Source organism: Nilaparvata lugens, chromosome 2, assembly GCF_014356525.2.
Source record: "Nilaparvata lugens isolate BPH chromosome 2, ASM1435652v1, whole genome shotgun sequence".
NCBI classification, from domain to species: Eukaryota; Metazoa; Arthropoda; class Insecta; order Hemiptera; family Delphacidae; genus Nilaparvata; species Nilaparvata lugens.
In genome coordinates this window covers 5649784-5670238 of record NC_052505.1, presented here as the reverse complement: position 1 = coordinate 5670238, position 20455 = coordinate 5649784, and the positions used below count along the sequence as shown (strand labels likewise).

The 20455-nt window shown below is 33.5% G+C and overlaps 1 protein-coding gene across 1 annotated transcript in view; it reads left to right on the top strand.

The window, feature by feature from the left end:
* Positions 1-20455, top strand: part of LOC111051771 (WD repeat and FYVE domain-containing protein 3) — a gene marked incomplete at its 5' end in the record, with an annotated part of 57601 nt that overhangs the window by 30930 nt on the left and 6216 nt on the right. Inside the window, 4 exon segments of the mRNA XM_039419971.1 lie at positions 14118-14241; positions 15543-15760; positions 18812-18994; positions 20077-20262. Of these exon segments, the coding sequence (XP_039275905.1) occupies positions 14118-14241; positions 15543-15760; positions 18812-18994; positions 20077-20262 (711 nt within the window).

Genomic DNA, 20455 nt, shown 5'->3' with positions numbered 1-20455 from the left:
TTGAAGTAAAAATAATAAAGTAATAGTTAAAATATTTTAAAGTTTTTAATAAAGGGTACTTAAATTATTATTATTAAACGAAGATCCAATTAAATGCTGTAATTCAACCCGAATATTTACTCCAAATATTGACAACAGGGTAAACAGTTTGATGAAAATTTGATGAGCGACAAATAATTTTTGAATAGTAGCGCTCATCGAATTTCCATCAAGCTGTTTACCCTGTTGTCAATATTTGAAGTAGCAGAAGTCTTCGGGGTGAATTACAGCATTTAATTTGGATTTTCGTCTAATAATAATAATTAATTCATTAGCATTTGAATAATTTCAATATCTCAGTAATTTCCATCTGGGTACTAAATTTTTTTATATTGTTTTTATTTATTTGTTAATTATATTTATACATTGTTAAATAACGATCTCAACACCAATGTTAATCAAAATACAGCCATTATAACGTGGACCTCACTGTAGGTGGAAAAACCCGCAGGATCAATTTCTACTAAATTCAACCCAATTCCAACTAAATTCAGATGATTTGTTGTACGACTTACTTCCCGTGAAGAGGCGTTTCAGAAAATTAGTTAAACTCTACGTTTACAATCGACTGTCTACAACAGGAAATCCAGGTTACTCCCAATTTGGCCTAAATCGTTGAAAGGTGGAATAGCAACCCATTTACGAAGCTCGTAACGGATTGAAAAGTGACTTTTGTCAATTGTGCGGGATCCCACAATGGACCATTGACGATTATCTATAGTTTACCAAAACATCTATAGCCCACTACGTTTATCTATAGCCTAATAAAAGTAGGCGAGGTTGGGCCCAGCCTGTAGTCAACTCAACAGTAGCTTCAGCTACATCCTCTCTTAATTCATCCTATTCTATTGTGAGATTATTTACGTAGGATATATCATGCTTATTGCGCTGCTCGTCCTTCAAATCTCTGTTTAGATCACTCCTCAAAGCATTGTTTATAAATCATATTCCTACTCTCAGATTTATTCCTTGTAAACGAAGAATTCACATGGCTATATTTTCTGTATTCTCAATCCTTTTGACCCTTGACGTGAATAATTCGATTGTATGGGGAGAGATGTTGTGATATTTTTACTTTCCTTGCCCTATTACCATAGGTAAGGAAAGTATTGCTTTCCGAAAAAAATTAAGGTACCCCAATTTCTAAATTTCTATACGTTTCAAGGTCCCCTGAGTCAAAAAAACTGGTTTTTGGGTATTGGTCTGTATGTGTGTGTGTGTGTGTGTGTGTGTGTGTGTGTGTGTGTGTGTGTGTGTGTGTGTGTGTGTGTGTGTGTGTGTGTCTGTGTACACGATATCTCATCTCCCAATTAACGGAATGACTTGAAATTTGAAACTCAAGGTCCTTACAATATAAGGATCCGACACGAACAATATAGATTGAATGCAATTCAAGATGGCGGCTAAAATGAAGAAAATGTAGTCAAAAACAGGGTTTTTCGCGATTTTATCAAAAACAGCTCCAACGATTTTGATTAAATTCATACCTAAAATAGTCATTGATAAGCTCTATCAACTGCCACAAGTCCCACATATCTGTAAACATTTCAGGAGCACCGCCCCATCTATGCAAAGTTTGATTTTAGATTCCCAGCTATCAGGCTTGAGATACAATTTAAACAAAACATTTCGAAAGGAAAAGATGAGCATGAAAATCTCTACAATTAACGTTCAGTAACATTTTCATTTTTATTCTATTAAATGATTCACTTTGAAGAGATAGCAGACCTCGTATGTCTCAACGCTATTGTCCTGTCACCAGCTGGCTCAGATCTTTGTTTATGAGTAGACTTGAGATGCGCGTTAACACTAGCGTCAGGTGATCAATTTTCATAACGGCAAGGAAAGTTGTGTGAGTGCGCCACACCAGATATTTTTCATATCACATATATTTAGTTTTGACGTGTATGTTGAGTAGTTTACTTTGAATCTTATTAATTATAATGAGGTTCACAATATAATGGCAGCGGAGAAAGGTAGAAAAGCGTTGCCGATTCTCTGCATTACCACTGCCATCTATAGAGGAAAGCGATACCAGTATATCTGATGTAATATGGATTCTTTACATTCTATATTTTATTCGCCAAGAGAATATATGTCTCAATGATTAAATACTAGGCTATATTTTTATAATATTGAGATAAAATATTTTGTTAAGTAATCATATTTATACATTGTTGGAAACCATCTGACAGAGCTTGAAAAGGATAGCACTATATATATCATTATATTGTGATTTATTTATCATATTGTGTACAAATACTTAAGAAGAAGAAAGGCACAACAGGCTCATGCCCAAAACTGTCTCATTTCCAATTTATACTATACTGTCCAAATCAAAATGTTTGTTATGTCACTTTCACTTTTCAAAATACAATTTACGCTCTTCGATACTCGATATAATTTACGCTCTTCGATACTCGGATAAACGAGTAAATTTTGAATCAAACAGGTACTATTAGAGTCCAAAATAAAAAAATCTAGACCAGTAACTTAGTAATTATTCAAAAAGTCTAAATTTTGAATGAAACTAGAAATTTTTGAGCTAAAAATTTCACACTTTACAGAAAACTATCTGCTTTTTCGAACGATAGACAAGGATAACAACATCAATGTTAATCAAATAATGTCATTATAACATGGAACTTACCATTTTATACATTTTCTGTGTTCTTAATCGTTTTGGACCTTGACGTAAATAATTCGATTTAGAGGGAAGATATGTGGTGATATTTCTCATACCACATAACTTACCATTTTATACATTTTCTGTGTTCTTAATCGTTTTGGACCTTGACGTGAATAATTCGATTTAGAGGGAAGATATGTGGTGATATTTCTCATAACACATACATACTATGGTAATTGTCTTGGCGTAAATGTTGAGTTGCTGACTTCAAATCTTAACCTCAACTACAGTACTGAAGTCTTAGGAAAGTAAGCTATTTAGCAACATACATTTTTAGCAACTCTCTTCAAACTCCACGTGAGTAAAGAAGTAAAACTACAGTTAATTTCGACTTAATTTAAGAGATAAATCTCCATACTTTAACTAAAGCTAAAAAGAAGCATTTTACTGTTAATAAAAAAAAATGATTAAAAATCTAGTTAAAAGGAATAATAGTTATTCGTTGATCGTTGATCGTTGTTAGAAAACATTAACAAGTTAAGATTATATTTTCTGTATTCAGAATCCTCTCAAACCTTTATGTAATTTCTGAGTAGTTTACTTCTAATCTTATTAATTTGATTTCGTACTAGAGTTTGAGAATAGAATCTTAATTTTTGGCAACTCTCTACAACACATGACCTTTATATAGCGGCGGTGAACAAAATACGATAATTATCATGATGATAGCCAACCTCCGAAATGGAGAAGAACTTGAAGAAGAAGACAAATTTCACGTCATTTTACGGCAATTCATGCTCACAACTATTGGTCATATAATTTTCATAGAGTTTTTTCTCACCTCCTAATCCAGACTGGTTTTCCTGCTTAATAGTTCAGCAGATAAGATAAAATAACCTGTTACTGTACCTGTTACCTGTTACAGTTACTAATAAATAATTTCAAAAAACATTCGAAGTTTACTTTTACTTTCTAGCATCGAGCATAAATAATGCCTTTTTTACTTTTCTCCAGATGACGGTGAAGGGGATTATCAATACATTTTTTTAGTCGTTCAAAGTGGAAAGTGGCCCCTGGAAATTGAATAATGGGAATTAACATAATCAGGTGGATTTGTTGTACAGAAAAAACCTTCACCTTCGAAACCTTTACACTTCATCTTCACAGTAAAGTAGTAAATTCAAGAAAATATTATCAACTTGTTGAGCATGAATTGTAGAGAACGTTTGATGTGATTTCTCCTTTCAAGGTTGAAGCAGAGCATACAAACTTACTTGGGATATATGAATTATGAAATTTATGTCATCGTAAATTTCTATGTAATTCCTCTTTTCAAGATTGTAGCTACAGCTATAAACTTTTTAAAATTATAACCATTTATTCATGTCATTGAATTTCAATTCATTTCCATAATTGTTATTTATAGACTACTTACACTCCACTTTGTTACATGATTGATGATTATGAGGAACTATTTATGACTTTTCTATATAGGGCTACTTTTTATAGAAATAGAAAGAAAAATGAAAATCCCAGTACCCTTTTTGAAGAATTAATCACAACATGTTTGATTGTAATTTTGAAAATGGCCTTAATGTCCGAAACATGTTGTGATTAAATATTCAAAAAGGGTACTGAGATTTTCATTTTTCTTTCTATAACTATTTATGATCCTAGAGAATTAGAAGAAATAAACATTCTTCAAAAAGATTTTATGAAAGCTGAAACCTCATTAGAATCACTGAGAGCACTTTGAAGCTCCATTGATTTGAAAAATCTTTGGGTCGATTTTATTGTAATCCATTCCATGGTAACAGAGAGTATTCCTGAGGGATTCATCCCAAACTATCAAAACTCCACCCAGGCCTTGTTGAGAGACAAAATGAGTATCAAGTCAACTTGAAGAGTGTCCAATTGAATCTATCGACATAATGATATAAATATTTGGTAATATTGTCGAAAATGAGAGGGTTAAGAACTACACCAAGTTATATGTACTTGCTAATATCCTCGAAAATGAGTTGTTTAAGAAATAATCTTATTCAGTCTCAAAATTTGTGTTAATTTCGAATATGAACAAGTTTATATAAAGCAGATATAAAACAGCAATAGGTAAGTTAGAACAGATCGAGATCTGCATCAAATAGGATTCCATTTATAAGTATATTTTCCCTCTTTTCTATGACGCTTTTTCCACGTGGACACATCCAAAACCTGACTCGTAATTTATATCATATGAAGAAAATGTAGTCAAAAACACGGGTTTTTCGCGATTATATCGAAAACAGCTCCAACGATTTTGATTAAATTTATACCTAAAATAGTCACTGATAAGCTCTATCAACTGCCACAAGTCCTATATCTGTAAACATTTCAGGAGCACCGCCCCATCTATGGAAAGTTAGATATTATATTCCCAATTATCAGGCTTCAGATACAATTTAAACAAAAAAAATTAAGTGGAAAAGATTGAGCATGAAAATCTCTACAATTAATGTTTAGTAACATTTCCACCTAAAATTGAAAATAAGCTTGAAATTCGAGAAAATGTGATTATTCAATTATTGCAAAATGTTGGCAACTGTTTATTCTATTAAATGATTCACTTTGAAGAGATAACAGACCTCGTGTGTCTCCAGCGCTTATGAAGCGTATTCTTCATATGAAGAATATAGTGATTATCTGAAAGAAGATGGAACTAGGCGCTTATAAAATGTATCATGACCAGTAACTCTCAGGCCAATCTCGATTTAAACTGAGATAGACCACTACCTCCGTAAACAAAGCCGTAGTGCATTCGTGTGACGTCAGCACAGGTAGGGTTCCCACGCCAATAAAAATTCGTTGATTTTAGCTGATCTATATCAGCTAGTGTTTCTATTGGTGTAGGACCCCTACCTGTGCTGATGTCACCAGGATGCACTGCGGCTTTGTTTACGGAGGTAGTGGATAGACCCGCTGTTGATTTAACCCGGAATAGAACACGTTATATATGCGACCATGACTTCATGTAATCGCAGACTAAAATTAAATGTAGATTTTTCAATTTACAGAGACAATAGAATCATTTATTTATAGTCACTGTAGTTCAAATTACCTTGAAACTCTCAAGTCACGTTTACAACAAAGTTTTCAACACAATTTTGTTCACAAATGGTTTTCTCCTAAAAAGTTGTAAATTTTTTCTGTAGAAAACAATTTTAATGTTGCTGACCTGCTTTAGAAATTGTCAAAAAATTGCCGAAATTAATTTAAATCTCAGTTGGTCAGAGGAAACTTAATTTTGTTTTATTCTATGCTCTGGTGTAAACTTGACTTTATCCCTGCTTGTATGTAAAGGTGCATTTTCATTTATGTGTAAATTTCCGCAGTCGACGACGGCAAGCATTGTTGAAATTCATATTGTCCAAATTTCAAGTGTGCTAAAACAGCTGATCAAATAACTTTTCATTATTTGTCTTTATGAGGATTAAACATTTCTAATAATATCAACATATTGCCATTAAGAAGTATAAGCTCAACCTACCCCATTAAAACATAATTGAACATAATCTCTTAGGTCATTCAGACAAATTGAAATCTACCCAATCTGAGATTCTCTCCCTGTCGTGGTCGATGACGGCATTTACACACAAACGAAAACTCAGCTTAAGAGGAATTCTGTGTGCGGTCTAGTAGTTAGCTCCCTCTTGAAGAAGATATATTCTTCACCTTTTAATACTTAGAAAGAAGTATTCAACAGTGAAAGGGCATGCCCCACTGTTGAACGAATCTCCTTTAAAACTTTCTCCATTAACACCAGCTCAACTTCGGATCTCACAGTTTTTTCCAGTCTAGTTGTAGTATTGTAGTATCATTCACAGTGTAACTCAAAGCGCATCCTGAGGGTCCATCACTGTAGTCAAAAATCTTAAACCGACAGAGCTTTGCCGTATGTAAAAGTTATAATAAACTATATTATGAAGCTCGTGAATAAAGATCTGTTGAGCCGACTATAGTGAGGTCCACGTTGTAATGGCAGTATTTGATTAAAATTTTTGTGTTGCTATCCTCGTCTATCACTCGACATAGCAGATAGAGCTATCCTCCGCAACGTTGCCAGATCATGGTTCAACAATGTAGAAAAAAATTAACGAAATATTTAGTCTCAATTATGGAAATTTATTATCAAATCATTAGAGAATATTTTCCCATGGCAAATAAAATATAATTGATAATTCTAAAAAAGAATGAACAGTTAATATTACATCAGATATACCGTTATCAGCCATTAAAGAAACGGCAGCTCTTATCTTTCGCTACTGACGTTATAACGTGGACCTCACTAAAAAATCCAATCAACTTCTTAAGGCTCATTCATTTCTTATTCAAAAGTCACATGAATCAGTACAATTCAATTAATGTATTTTGTTTTAATTGCTATTATTCTATTTATTTATTTATTTCATTGACAATATTACAAATCATAATTATAATAAATATAATATGATTGGGGAGAAGACAACAGGCATAGCCCAAAACTGTCTTCTCCCAAATTTTTACAAATAGAAGTTTCAAAAAAGAATAATGTTAAGATATCACTTTCACTTCAAAAAGAAAAGCTTGAAGGATGATGGAATAATTCTGTATAATGCAAAGTACTAGAAATTCAAGATATTGTGAAACTTTGTATAGAATTTATTAAAATAAAGATATAAGAGAAGGAGGAAATGACAGAATGATGTCATTCATCAACTACTATCTTTTATTTTCATTCATTGTTCATTAATGGATTGATCCGTGGTCTAGTGGATAGCGTTCTAGCTTAGCAACCTAGAGATCCCCGGTTCAAACCCCGCTCATAACAAAAAGTTTTTGAACAGGTCACTCCCGTGCTATCGGATGGGCACGTTAAACTGTCGTTCTCGGCTGAAGTATGACAGTCGTAAGGTCCATTGACGGCTTAAATGATATATTCAGGCGAGGTGGAACTTCCGTCAGGAACTCCCCACCAATAAAAGCCTTACGAATATTATTATTAAATATTAATGGATTCAATTCATTGGATTTTCAGTTATTGATCTTCAATGAATTCAATTCAATCCTTCACAATAATCAAATTATGAGTACTAGTAGTTCTGTGAACAGTGGACCTCACGCAGTTTTCTCATCCACAAATACCTAATTGAAACTATAGACCTTATGGAAATACAGCAATGGACTGGCTTCTCCACACATCTGTGTAATCACTTGTCAGATGATTTATGATGAATAAGTCTGATAAATAAATATTCTGATGAATAAGTCCAAAGACCTTGAAGATGCATAGACTCACATGCAGCGCTAGTGTCTTACTTGGAATTGAAATCCGCCATTGAGGGGGCAACCCATAAGATTATTACATACCAATGCCACCAATGCCTTTGTGATCTATAGTATTACAAATAAATAATATATAATATCTCGTGCTAAAATACCCCAATGGCGGCCTTCAAATTCAAGTAAGAGCTATCGCTCGGGAAGGCATAGGCATTGTGGGTCTATATCTCTTTAAGGTTTTTGAATAAGTCTATAGTCTGATTTTTACTCTAATATTGGTGTATGAAGGAGGCTCCTTTTTCCTTCTATATTATCCTTGAAATGCAAAATTTCCAAAAACCTTGTATATACGTCGACGCGCAATTAAAAAAGGAACATACCTGTCAAATTTCATGAAAATCTATTACCGCGTTTCGCCGTAAATGCGCAACATATAAACATTTAAACATTAAGAGAAATGCCAAACCGTTGACTTGAATCTTAGACCTCACTTCGCTCGGTCAAAAAAGTTCTGAACCTTGTACGCATTCGAAATGAATTCAATTTCTTAAAAATTAAAACTTTCTGGAGACACATTTTCAAGTACAAAGTATACACGAGGTTGTACGTGTTTGGAATAGTGAGAAGATCAAAAGTGTTTACACGAAACAATAATAATTGTGAGATGAATGGCCTCGAGATGGTGGAAATTTACAGGTGATCATTATCACAATCATTGTGTTCGGCTGGAGGTTGAGGCTGAATACTTCCTCATTGAAGTAACAATCATAGAGAATTACTTGCTTCCATTATTTCAAGTCGACTACCAGAACGGCTACAAGCTCTCTTGACGGGTGTAACAATGGGTACCGTTTATTCACACTTGTGGTACCTACACCACTGCACCACTTTATTCACCACTGCTGTGGTACCTACTGATAGGTAAAACGGTGCGACAAATTTGGAGTTCACTGTAACATGTGGAAACATTGAAGTTAGTTGAACAGTTATAAAACTTAGTTAGTTAAACGGTTAGTTAACAGTCAAATCAAATCAAATAATTTTTATTGCATGAAAAATTACAAACAATGGTGTACACATCACAAATTTGTAATGATTTTATTAGTATACCTACTTGAATAATCTTAGACATTAACAACTAGAGTAGATATTAGACAATATTGACAAAATTAAAATACAGTCATACAAAAATTGTGAAGACAAAAAGAAATATCATGCTTCTCCTCCACGAAGGCTGTAGCCTGTGTGTGGAAAGGAGTCATAGGCCCGGTTGCACAACAGCTGGTTAAATTTTAACCGTGATTAATTTCACGAGAACCAATCAGAGAAGGCGTTTTTGAAAAGACGGCTTCTCTGATTGGTTCTCTCGTGGCAGCCGGTCAAATTTAAACCGTGATTAATTTCACGAGAACCAATCAGAGAAGGCGCCTTTCAAAAACCGTCTTCTTCTAGATCCTATATACATAGAGTCAAGAACTCTTCAAGACGGTAAGTAAGGGCAAATTTCAAGTCTATGTGCCGGTTGCACAAAAGCCGGTTAAATTTCAACCATGATTAATTTCACGAGAACCAATCAGAGAAGGCGCCTTTCAAAAACCGTCTTCTTCTAGATCCTATATACATAGAGCCAAGAACTCTTCAAGACGGTAAGTAAGGGCAAATTTCAAGTCTATGTGCCGGTTGCACAAAAGCCGGTTAAATTTCAACCATGATTAATTTCACGAGAACCAATCAGAGAAGGCGTCTTTTGAAAAGTTTCAAAATTAATCACGGTTAAAATATAACCGGCTCTTGTGCAACCGGCACATAGACTTGAAACTTCCCCTTTCTTACCGTCTTGAAAAGCTCCAGACTCTAATATAAGTTCTAGAAGAACTATGAGATCTCTTGAGAAACTCTATAACTTCTATAGAAAGGTCGACGTTATAATGGCAGTATTCGATTAACAATGGTGTTGCTATCCTTGTCTATCATTCGACAGAGCATATATAGCGCTCTGAAAAAAAAAATTGATTAAACGGTACTTGAAATTTTCCCTTACTTAGCGTCTTGAAAAGCTCTGGACTCTATATAGGGATCTAGAAGAACTATGGGACCTCTTGAAGAACTCTCTACAACATCTATGTTGAGTTCCACGTTATAATGGCAGTATTCGTTTAATATTCGTTGTTGCTATCCTTGTCCATCATTCGACAGAGCAGATAATCAGATAGCGCTCTGAGAAATTTAATTTGGTTAAACAGTACCTAGTACTTGAAACTTTCCTTCACTTAGCGTCTTATAGAGCCCTGGACTCTAACATCTAGAAGAACTATAATCTTCATCTAGATCTCTATAAGATCACTTGAAGAACTCTATAACATCTGTAGTGAGGTCCACGTTATAATGGCAGTATTTGATTAAATTTTGGTGCTGCTATCGTTGTCTATCATTCGAAAAAGCAGATAGCGGTATCCTTTTCTAGCTCTGCAACGATGCCAGGTAGTTGTTAACAATGTAGAAATATAATTAATCAACAGAATATTCAATCCCAATCATAAAAATGTATTATTGAATCATTGAAAAAATATTTCATTATTGAATGAAATTTAATTAATAATTTCCAACAAGAACGAACAGTTGATATTACATCAGACAGGCACCATCGGTATCAGCTATTCTCTATAGAAGGCAGTAATAAGGCAGAGAATCAGCAACCCTGTTCTCCTATTTTTCTTCACTATCATTATAACCTGGACCTCACTATAGAAGAACTATAAGATCTCTTGAATAATATCATAGAGAAACAATAGCATAAGTAGATATCCCATGGTATAGGGCGTTTATGTCGCAACTTGTACTGTTATCTCAAGCCGATTACTGTTGATTATTATCGAATTTAACTGTTTTGTTGGGGTGAAAGTGTATGAACGGCACAATATGCGAGACCACCAGTGTCACACAGCTTCACGGGAAAGAATTACATGAACTATCAGCTAGAGATAACAGTAAAAGTTGCGACATAAACGCCCTATACCATAATATCTAGTAGTTTATAATATCTAGTAGTAGTTTATAATTTCTAGTATCATAATATCTAGTAGTTTTCTTCTAAAGGAAAATGGTTCGATACATATTTTCCTCAAAACCGTTCTACTTTCTTTACCGTTTTTTTCTTGTATGTAGTTTTTTCTTATACACTTTGCCTTATTGGAGTTTTACTTTTGATGAACTACTTGCATACTTGATCAATTTTCAACTGAAAAAATGCTAATCCATTCCACATATATGGGCTAGATGTCAAAATCATTCATCAATGATCCAATAAATAAAATCAGAACTACTATCATAGCTTTATTTAAATATGAAGCCTTTTATGGTTAAGTGTAACAGCACACAAAACTATAGTGAGGTACACCTTATAACGGCAGTGGAGAAATATAGGGGAACAACATTGTCACAGCCTTGTACAGAGAATAGCTAATACCGGTATATCTGATGAAATATTGACTGTTCATTCTTGATTAGAATAATATAATTGACCGAGCGAAGTGAAGATTCAAGTCGACGGTTTGGCATTTCTCTTGATGTTTATATGTTGCGCATTTACGGCGAAACGCGGTAATAGATTTTCATGAAATTTGACAGGTATGTTCCTTTTCTAATTGCGCGTCGACGTATATACAAGGTTTTTGAAAATTTTGCATTTCAAGGATAATATAAAAGGAAGAAGGAGCCTCCTCCTTCATACGCCAATATTACCGTAAAAATCAGACTATAGAATTATTCATCATAAGTGATTACACAGATGTGTGGAGAAGCCAGTCTATTGCTGTATTTCCATAAGGTATATAGTTTCAATCAGGTGCTTGTGGATGAGAATACTGCGTGAGGTGTACTGTTCACAGAACTACCAGTTTTCAATGATTTAATAATAAATTTCTATAATTGAGATTGAATATTTTGTTGAATAATTATATTTTTTCATTATATAGAAACGATCTGGCATCGTTGCATAATTAGAAAAGAATAGTGTTCTCTGCTGAGTCGAATGATAGACAAGGATAGGAATACCAATGTCAATTGAATACAGCCATTATAATGTGGACCTCACTAAAGATGTGGAGATCGTTCTACAACAAATCAATAAAATCAAAACACTCAAATCTACTATCATGATACCATTTAAATATGAAGCCTTTTATGGTTAAGTGTAACAACCTAACAACAGAAAGTCCTAGTTGCTACCAACCTATGGAAGCTCAAGCTTAATATTAGCTTTATGAAGTTTCGCTAACTGGTTTGATCTATGATGCAATTGTGTGTCCGATTCAGAGTAGGCAGGCTCAAATGTTACATAATGTTGTAAGTTGTAAGAGTTCAATGTATGAAGTGCATACATATGTGGACTTCAATCGTCAACGATAATGATAAATATATGTAGTCCAATGACGAATTATTCTTTAGATGGTTTGCAGCGAAATCTATATTATTTATATATAATATATATCTATACTATATATATATATATATAAAAGCGAAATGGCACTCACTGACTGACTGACTGACTGACTGACTCACTGACTCACTCACTCGCAGAACTAAACATCTACCGGACCAAAAACGTTCAAATTTGGTAGGTATGTTCAGTTGGCCCTTTAGAGGCGCACTAAGAAATCTTTTGGCAATATTTTAACTCTGGGTGGTTTTTAAGGGTTTAAAGTTCGTCTTTTAGCATGTATATTCTTCTTCTCTTAATTATTATAATTGAAAAATGTCCATACCGTATGTTAATATAGAACTATAATCTAGAGAGAGTACCTCTTCGAAACAGTTGTTCTGGTAACTAAATTAAAAAAATTTCAGGTTGTCATTAAGTTGAGTTGACTTTGTTAGGTTGGCACCAAGTTGAAGATTGAAATGCATTTATCGCCGTAAAATTTATTGGGCACTGCTACTTCAATCAGAGCTATTTCTGGGAATATTATATTACAAGCCGTCAGGCTCGCTTCGCTCGCCATATCCGTTTAGCCAGACGTTTAGTCTGGACCCCCGACTGGATCGTCCTAACATATGATAAAAATGCTCAAATGAAAAATGCAGGCGAGCGAAGCGAGCCTGCTGATCTCATCCTTGGACGATCCAGTCAGGGGTCCAGGGGGCGGAGCCCCCTGGCTAGACTGATATGGCGAGCGAAGCGAGCCTGATGGCTATAATTTATAATTCCAATTTTTTTTATTAAGGGTAGCAGAATTCATTATTTACGCAGACTTATGAGTATAACAAGCTAAGCTCACCTTGTGTGGGACTCTCAATTCCTGAGTTGGGAGCCATCCATGCGAGAGTCATTTGCTTTCCTAGTACCTATAGATATTACATGATATTATTCCACCTGGATAAACTCAACTACCACAACAATTTTATTCAAGATTTGAGAATTATATGCAAGTGCCAAACAAGAGATTTGATTGCATATTCTAAATGAAAGAGTTCACATGTAGGCTACTGTATTCTGTACGATTTTACTTAAATTTGGTCAACCACAAGATTTAAGTAATAATTAATATTGCGGACTAGTAGGCCTATCAGTTATAAAAGGGCATGACCACATTAAGCGTTTTTCAGGCGCCAAACCAATCAGCTAATTGGAGAGCTGCCTGCCCTGCCGACTCTAAAAAAGTCTGAAAAAACGCTTACCTAATGTGGTCATGCCCTTTTATAACTGATAGGCCTACTAGTCCGCAATATTAATTATTACTTAAATCTTGTGGTTTACCAAATTTAAGTTAAATCGTACAGAATACAGTAGCCTACATGTGAACTCTTTCATTTAGAATATGCCATCAAATCTCTTGTTTGGCACTTGCATATAATTCTCAAACAAATAACTCAAATCTTGAATAAAATATTGGTATGTCCAGTTGAGTTTATCCAGGTGGAATAATATCATACAATATCTATACTGGGGATGATCTGGCCCTAATTCTGAGGATTTTTATTATAGCTATTTTTCACAATAACCAGATTTGATATATTATTGGAGCTACAGTTAGTGTAAATAACATTTTTTTGTTTGAGTTATACATTTTCATTCATAATTTTTCTCGATTCAAATCAAATTTCAACTAAGTAGCATCATTTTTATAGATGTTAATTTATCTTCATCTCAATTTTTTCAGGTCTTCATTTCCACGTCGTAGGCGAGGGAGTAGTTAGATTGCGTAGTCAAAGACAAGAACGAGTCTACGATAGAGAAAATTACATTGATTTCCGATTGAGGCTATTAGGAGAACCAGGTAAGTGTTATTTTTGCACCTATCGTCAATTCTTACTGGTTGGAAGAAAATGCTATTAAACATTCTCACTTATTTTTTTGTTACATTATCAAAGTAAAAAACAAAACAATAAATATTATTTATAGTGATTTTTTTAGATTAGATCGATCAGAATATAGTACGGTAATGAAAATACTTTTATTGCTAGGCTTTCTTCCGATTCCATAGTTTTTTTTTTTTATAGGGATACTTAATAGTTTTTAATTGAAATAACTATAGTACCATTTTTCTTCTTCAAGATACGACCGGTTTTGGTTAAACCGGTAATTATGTGAAATCCTGATACTTGAGAAAGACATAAAAATCAAATGGCAATAAAGAAAGGTAGGCTACTAACTATACTAGCACAAAATAAAGAAAGGCGTTATTCTTTAATATTATTAAATGCTCCTTACTCCGTGTTACTAGTTAGGCCTATTTCAATCAGAAAACTATTGAGTTTCCTGATAGAAAAAATATAAATTATGGAATTAAAAGAAAGCCTACAGATCAGTTGAGTAATGCTGTATCAACTTTTGAACTACTTCAACAATGGTTAGGCATGTTTGGAATTTTTATCATGTGAATACTTTATATAATAACTTGATATAGCCCACTTGATATACATATATCTTTATGTGGGCATCATTCAGCATAGAAAAGCATAAATAACTATATATTTAGTCACTGTGAGTGAATAGTATTTCCACTTTCCTATTTGCAAACTACCTAAGATTCAGATCATTATGGAGAGAAAATAAATAATGACCTTGAGGAAGCAAGAAAACGTTTGAATGAAGAACTAGCAAATAAAGACGCTATCATCAGCATTATTCAGACAGAACGCAATGATCTCCATGAGAGGCGTGATAATATTAGAAATCTACTAAATTCTAATTTTAGCACTCCTGAGAAAGCAAAAAATTTTAAGAACATAATAGTACCTAATTGAAGAGTTATATAGTAACAATATTTAATGTTATAGGTACTAGAGATAGGCCTACCCATAATTTTATATGACTTCAATAATAGTGAAGAAAAAACTATTAGGATAAATTAATATAATTTGATTTATTTACAAGAATTACTTTTCCTGTCTCTCGATTGAACTACCTACTTTGAAAATTCTGAAGTAAGAAAGTTTTATTGTCTTAAGTGACCTGTAACAAAGAGCTAGCGAATGGCTTAAAGATTGTACAGCCTACACTTGACCAAGCCACCATATAATTGGGCCACTTTTTCCTGTAGTATATAATTTGTAATTTTGTCGTTATACTTTGCAGGCCAAGGTCCAGTTCTGTTGTCGCCTGGAATCCATAGCTTTCCATTCAAACTTGGACTACCGCTGGGTCTACCTTCCACTTTTCTGGGCAAACATGGCTGGGTCCAATACTTCTGCAAGGCGGCGCTCAGAGAGCCAAACGGATTGACTCACAAAAACCAACAAGTCTTTATTGTCATGAATCCAATTGATCTCAATCTGGAGCCCACAATACTTGCTGTAAGAAATCAATATTTCTGTGTTTGCATGAAACTATATTTAGTGTATATTATATTGTTCTTGCTTGAAAATATCTAGTGTATTAAGGCTGTGCAAAGGCTGAAAATAAACTTTCTACTCGTGATATTTTTCCAAATTTTTCGATTTGTATATCAACAAGCTATCAAAATGAAAAAGTTTTCTCGGGAAAAAATTTCTTTTCTGATCTTTACTTTTTGAGATATGAGCGCCTGAAGTTTGAATTTTTGGGACAGAACATTTCAAATTCGGTAAGATATAAATCCATGAGATTTAGAGGATGGATTCTTCATGGTATTGTTGATCTAGTAAAACAAAAATTCTCTGAAAAAAATAATTTTTGAAAAAGTTATTAAATTTACTAGAAATAACCAAAAATAAATCAACTAAAAGTTATTTTTATTAGATTGAATAACTATCTTAAAAATTTATATTTTCAGAAAATTTTTGTTCTAGTAGATCAACAATACCATGAAGAATCTATCCTCTAAATCTCATGGATTTATCTCTTACTGAATTTGAAATGTTCTGTCCCAAACATTTAAACTTTAGGCGCTCATATCTCAAAAAGTAAAGATCAGAAAAGAATTTTTTCCCGAGAAAACTTTTAATTTTTAAAAGCTTGATGATATACAAATCGAAAAACTTAGAAAAATATCTCGAGTAAAAAGTTTATTTTTAGCCTTTGCACAGCCTTAAGAATGAATCAGTGAATAGTTATGCTGGAAATTACTTTGGCCAGAAAATAACTAAACCAGCTAATAATGTTCTACTCTATCTGACAATCAGCAAGAAACCTTGAATACTCTGTGTAACAAAGCTCCTTCACTCGGTAAAGTATGACAGACAGGGAAAATTCATCAAAATATTTGAATATTATTTTGGATATTTTTATGGGAATACAAGCTTGAAAATTTTACTGAACTAATGCATACCTACTGCAGAAAAGGAGCTTTTGGAAGGAAATTGAATAAAAATCTCATTAATTCCAGGGTTTTCCATCAGATCAACGGCAGTAATTTTTAGGTTTATTTATCATTATTGTTTGTCTCTTTGATGAGGAGAGACCCAATAGTAAATCAAACTCGAGAAACATAAACTTTATACAAAATTGGTCAGATCTCATTAATTTTTGACCATTTTTGCAAAAATCCATGATGATTAATTTGTGGATTTCATGAAAAATACAAATCTCCCAGATTTGGTTGATATTCGGGCTATGTAAAAGTAAATTCGTATGGCTTTTGTTGGTGGGGAGTCCCTTGACTAAGGATAGACTTCGGGCTATGGATAGAGGTTGTCCCAACAAGTTTTGTACTATAATATGAGACGTTCCGCTACAATACAGGGTGAGTTATTCACTCAAACATAAAATCTTTCCTTCACTCACAGATCAGAGAAATCACTCATCTTCAAATGCTTATAACTCAAGAATAGTAGGGAATTATACCAATGTGATGACATATTATGGTTCCTCTCGTCAAGTACTATCATTCATGAGAATTTGAGCGATCTTAATATTGAATGTTGTATTCGAATTTACATTTATAAATTCTCCTACTACAAAAGAAACAAAATCTGGAGTTCAATTCTATGTTTTTAGAACCTAGGTCAGTAGCTACACTCCTATTTTGCGAGTAGGTATGCCTTCAGGATTCCATAGCTTTGGAATACTGTACCTGTTTAAGATGTTGGATCTGGTGGGGACCAGCTTTTTGCCAAGCCATTGTTCTATTAGTATTTGTAAATAATTACAAAAAATATAGCAGCGCATTCAAGTAGGCAAGTATGGCTTACCAACAATCGCACAATATATTTATGCTAGTCGAGCCATAATATGAAATGCTATAGACCTATTTGACTTTTCCAAACAATGTAAAATAATAGATGGAATTAAATAGAGAATGCATTTATTCAAATGCTAATTAATATATAATTATTATTTAACGAAAATCCTAAATAAATGCAGAGGTCTTCGGGGTGATTTGCAGCATTTATTTAGGATTTTCGTTAAATAATAAGTAAAATAATAATATAATATACAATAATTTTATTTTAATATTCAATAACGAGAGTCCTATCAGCGAAACGGTTGTCACAAACTTCAAAAGTGAACCCATAACAATTGCAAAATATTTTGACAATTAGCTCACTTTTTGAACCGCCCTGACGAGCTTAGAAGAATGAAGTGTACTACCATGAGATCCGTGCATTGTCAAAAGTTATATGTGTTTGAAATTTGTATCCTTGAGGTGTCCTTGAGCGCGCCTCTCCTCTAGAATATACTGAAATGAAGTGCATCTGACGGGTGATTCTCATGGAACATAATCTAATGAACTCATATCATTGTGCGAAATATCAATGTGACGACAATTTAGTTGGTGATGATGGTTGAAGCTAAAAATGAGGTGTTTTTCACAATACAAGGAGCATTGTTGTCAGGTGTACCTGGAGATCTATATAAGATAGAGCGCTCTACCTGATCTCAGATTGTAGAGCACAAAAATGCGCCCAGAGGGATTCAGAATTTTACACCTGAATGGTAACAATTGTTGATCAAAAACTAAAAATCATCAAAATTGATTTTTCTTAAAATTTCACTCATTTTTGAAAAATTATAACTCAGTATTCGTTAAAGATAGAGAGTTCCAAATGATCTCATTTCATTCAGAATTTTAAAAAAAGCGGGAGCAAATCTTTCTGTCCGATTACTGGATTTGGCGGAAATAGGTGAAAACTGGAAAATGAACCGAAAATACGAGGCTTTCGAGCCATTCTGTATCTAGAACAGGAAAATTTTGCATGAAGAAATTGGTTCTGGACTTATCTCATGTATCCAAATAATATCTATTAACAAATCAGAACTACAATATATTATATATTGCAAGCACACCCCATTTTTTATGTCTATATTGACTCAACTAAATACCTTTCCAATACTATTGATATCTCACAAAATAATTTTGCATTTACATGTGACTTATATAGGTATTTCAGTAGGTACTGAGTGTATATGTTTGTGTATGTTTGCAGCAACCATTCCGTTGTGAAATCGAGCACAAACTTGGAGTGAGCTGCGTTAACTCTGGACCAGTGGTGTGTCGAGTGTCATTGGACAGAGGCGGTTATGTGCCGGGTGAAACCATAGGAATCACAGCTGTTGTCAGTAATCAGAGCAAAGTCACCATCAAAGCCACGAAAGCTGCACTTACCGAAGTAAGTCATTTACACTTACACTTACACTTAAGCTGGGTTCACACCAAAGCTGGTTTCACACCAAAGTTATTAACAAAATGTTATTAACTTGATCCTTAAAGATTCTATTAGATTGGACGGAACTTGTGAGAATTTGTGTGTATTTTTGGCTTCAAAATTCATAAAATAACTTAATACAATGTGCAGTGATAATTGAGTGTAATATTTAACTATAATTTGGTGTTTTAATTTTTCTATAAATTTAAAATTTGCATCTTATATTTATTTTTGGACTAAATAAATAATTTTTTTTGAAATAAATAAATAAATAAATAAACTTGAGAAACACATATGATAAGTTATGTTCAATCTAATAGAATAATCTATACCGTAATAAGGATTGAGTTATTAACATTTTGTTAATAACTTTGGTGTAAACGTTGCTTTAATTGTACACTTGACTCTATTTCACAAGGAACTATCCATTAATTTATTTAATATAACAATTGAAAAAATATAGTTTTATTTTTGTCACATCCACAATCACTAGATTTTTATCACACAGGATAGCAGTTTCTTGTTAAAACCAACATATCTTCATCACTCAATACAATAATAAATGAAGAAATAGACTGGATTCGATTAAATTGAGAGGAGAGGCTGAAACTATATGAAACTAGCTGGCCCGGCGAACTTCGTACCGCCAAATAGTTTAATGAATGTCATGACACACTTAAGCTGGATGCACACCTGAAGAGGCGCGATGCGTCATTTTATTTATAAAGATAATTTTCCAACTGCAAAATAAATAATTGACAAAAAAATCAATTAATTCTGAACACCGAAGACAGCACAATTATTCGAAACAAAGCAATGTCTTTAGAGCATGTAAGTCTTTAACCTGAGGCCGCACTGCTGGATGGTTACACAAAGAACAGCCATTCATAGAAGAAGAATTCCCCCATTAGCATCGAATGGGCATCACCTTCAAAAATTTGCACTTCTTTTTAAAAACCTCTCCCTGATAACACATTTCTGCTATGCTTCGATTATTAGGTTGATTTTGTCGCATAAAAATAAGACGTATTAATGTATTTTTCTAGACTATTCAATACAAAGCGAGAGGCAAGGTTTTGCAGTCAGAGACAAGAGAGCTGGCGTCTCTGAGTAGAGGCAAAATACGACCTGGAGAGACAGACGAGTGGACCAATGAACAGCTCTACGTTCCCCCACTTCCACCCACCAACCTAAGAGGATGCCATTTGATTAAGATACAATATGATGTATATGTGAGTAAATAATATAATTCTATATTCAAATGAATACATATTTAGTACATATTCTTGTCCTTTTTATTAGAAAGGAAAGATCACTAGTCATTTGACATTTATTGTTTACCAAATTGAAAAATACTGTTTAAACTGTCGATTAGTGGCTAAACAAGTACCTATAAGAAAAAATCTCTTTAAAACATTATTGCGC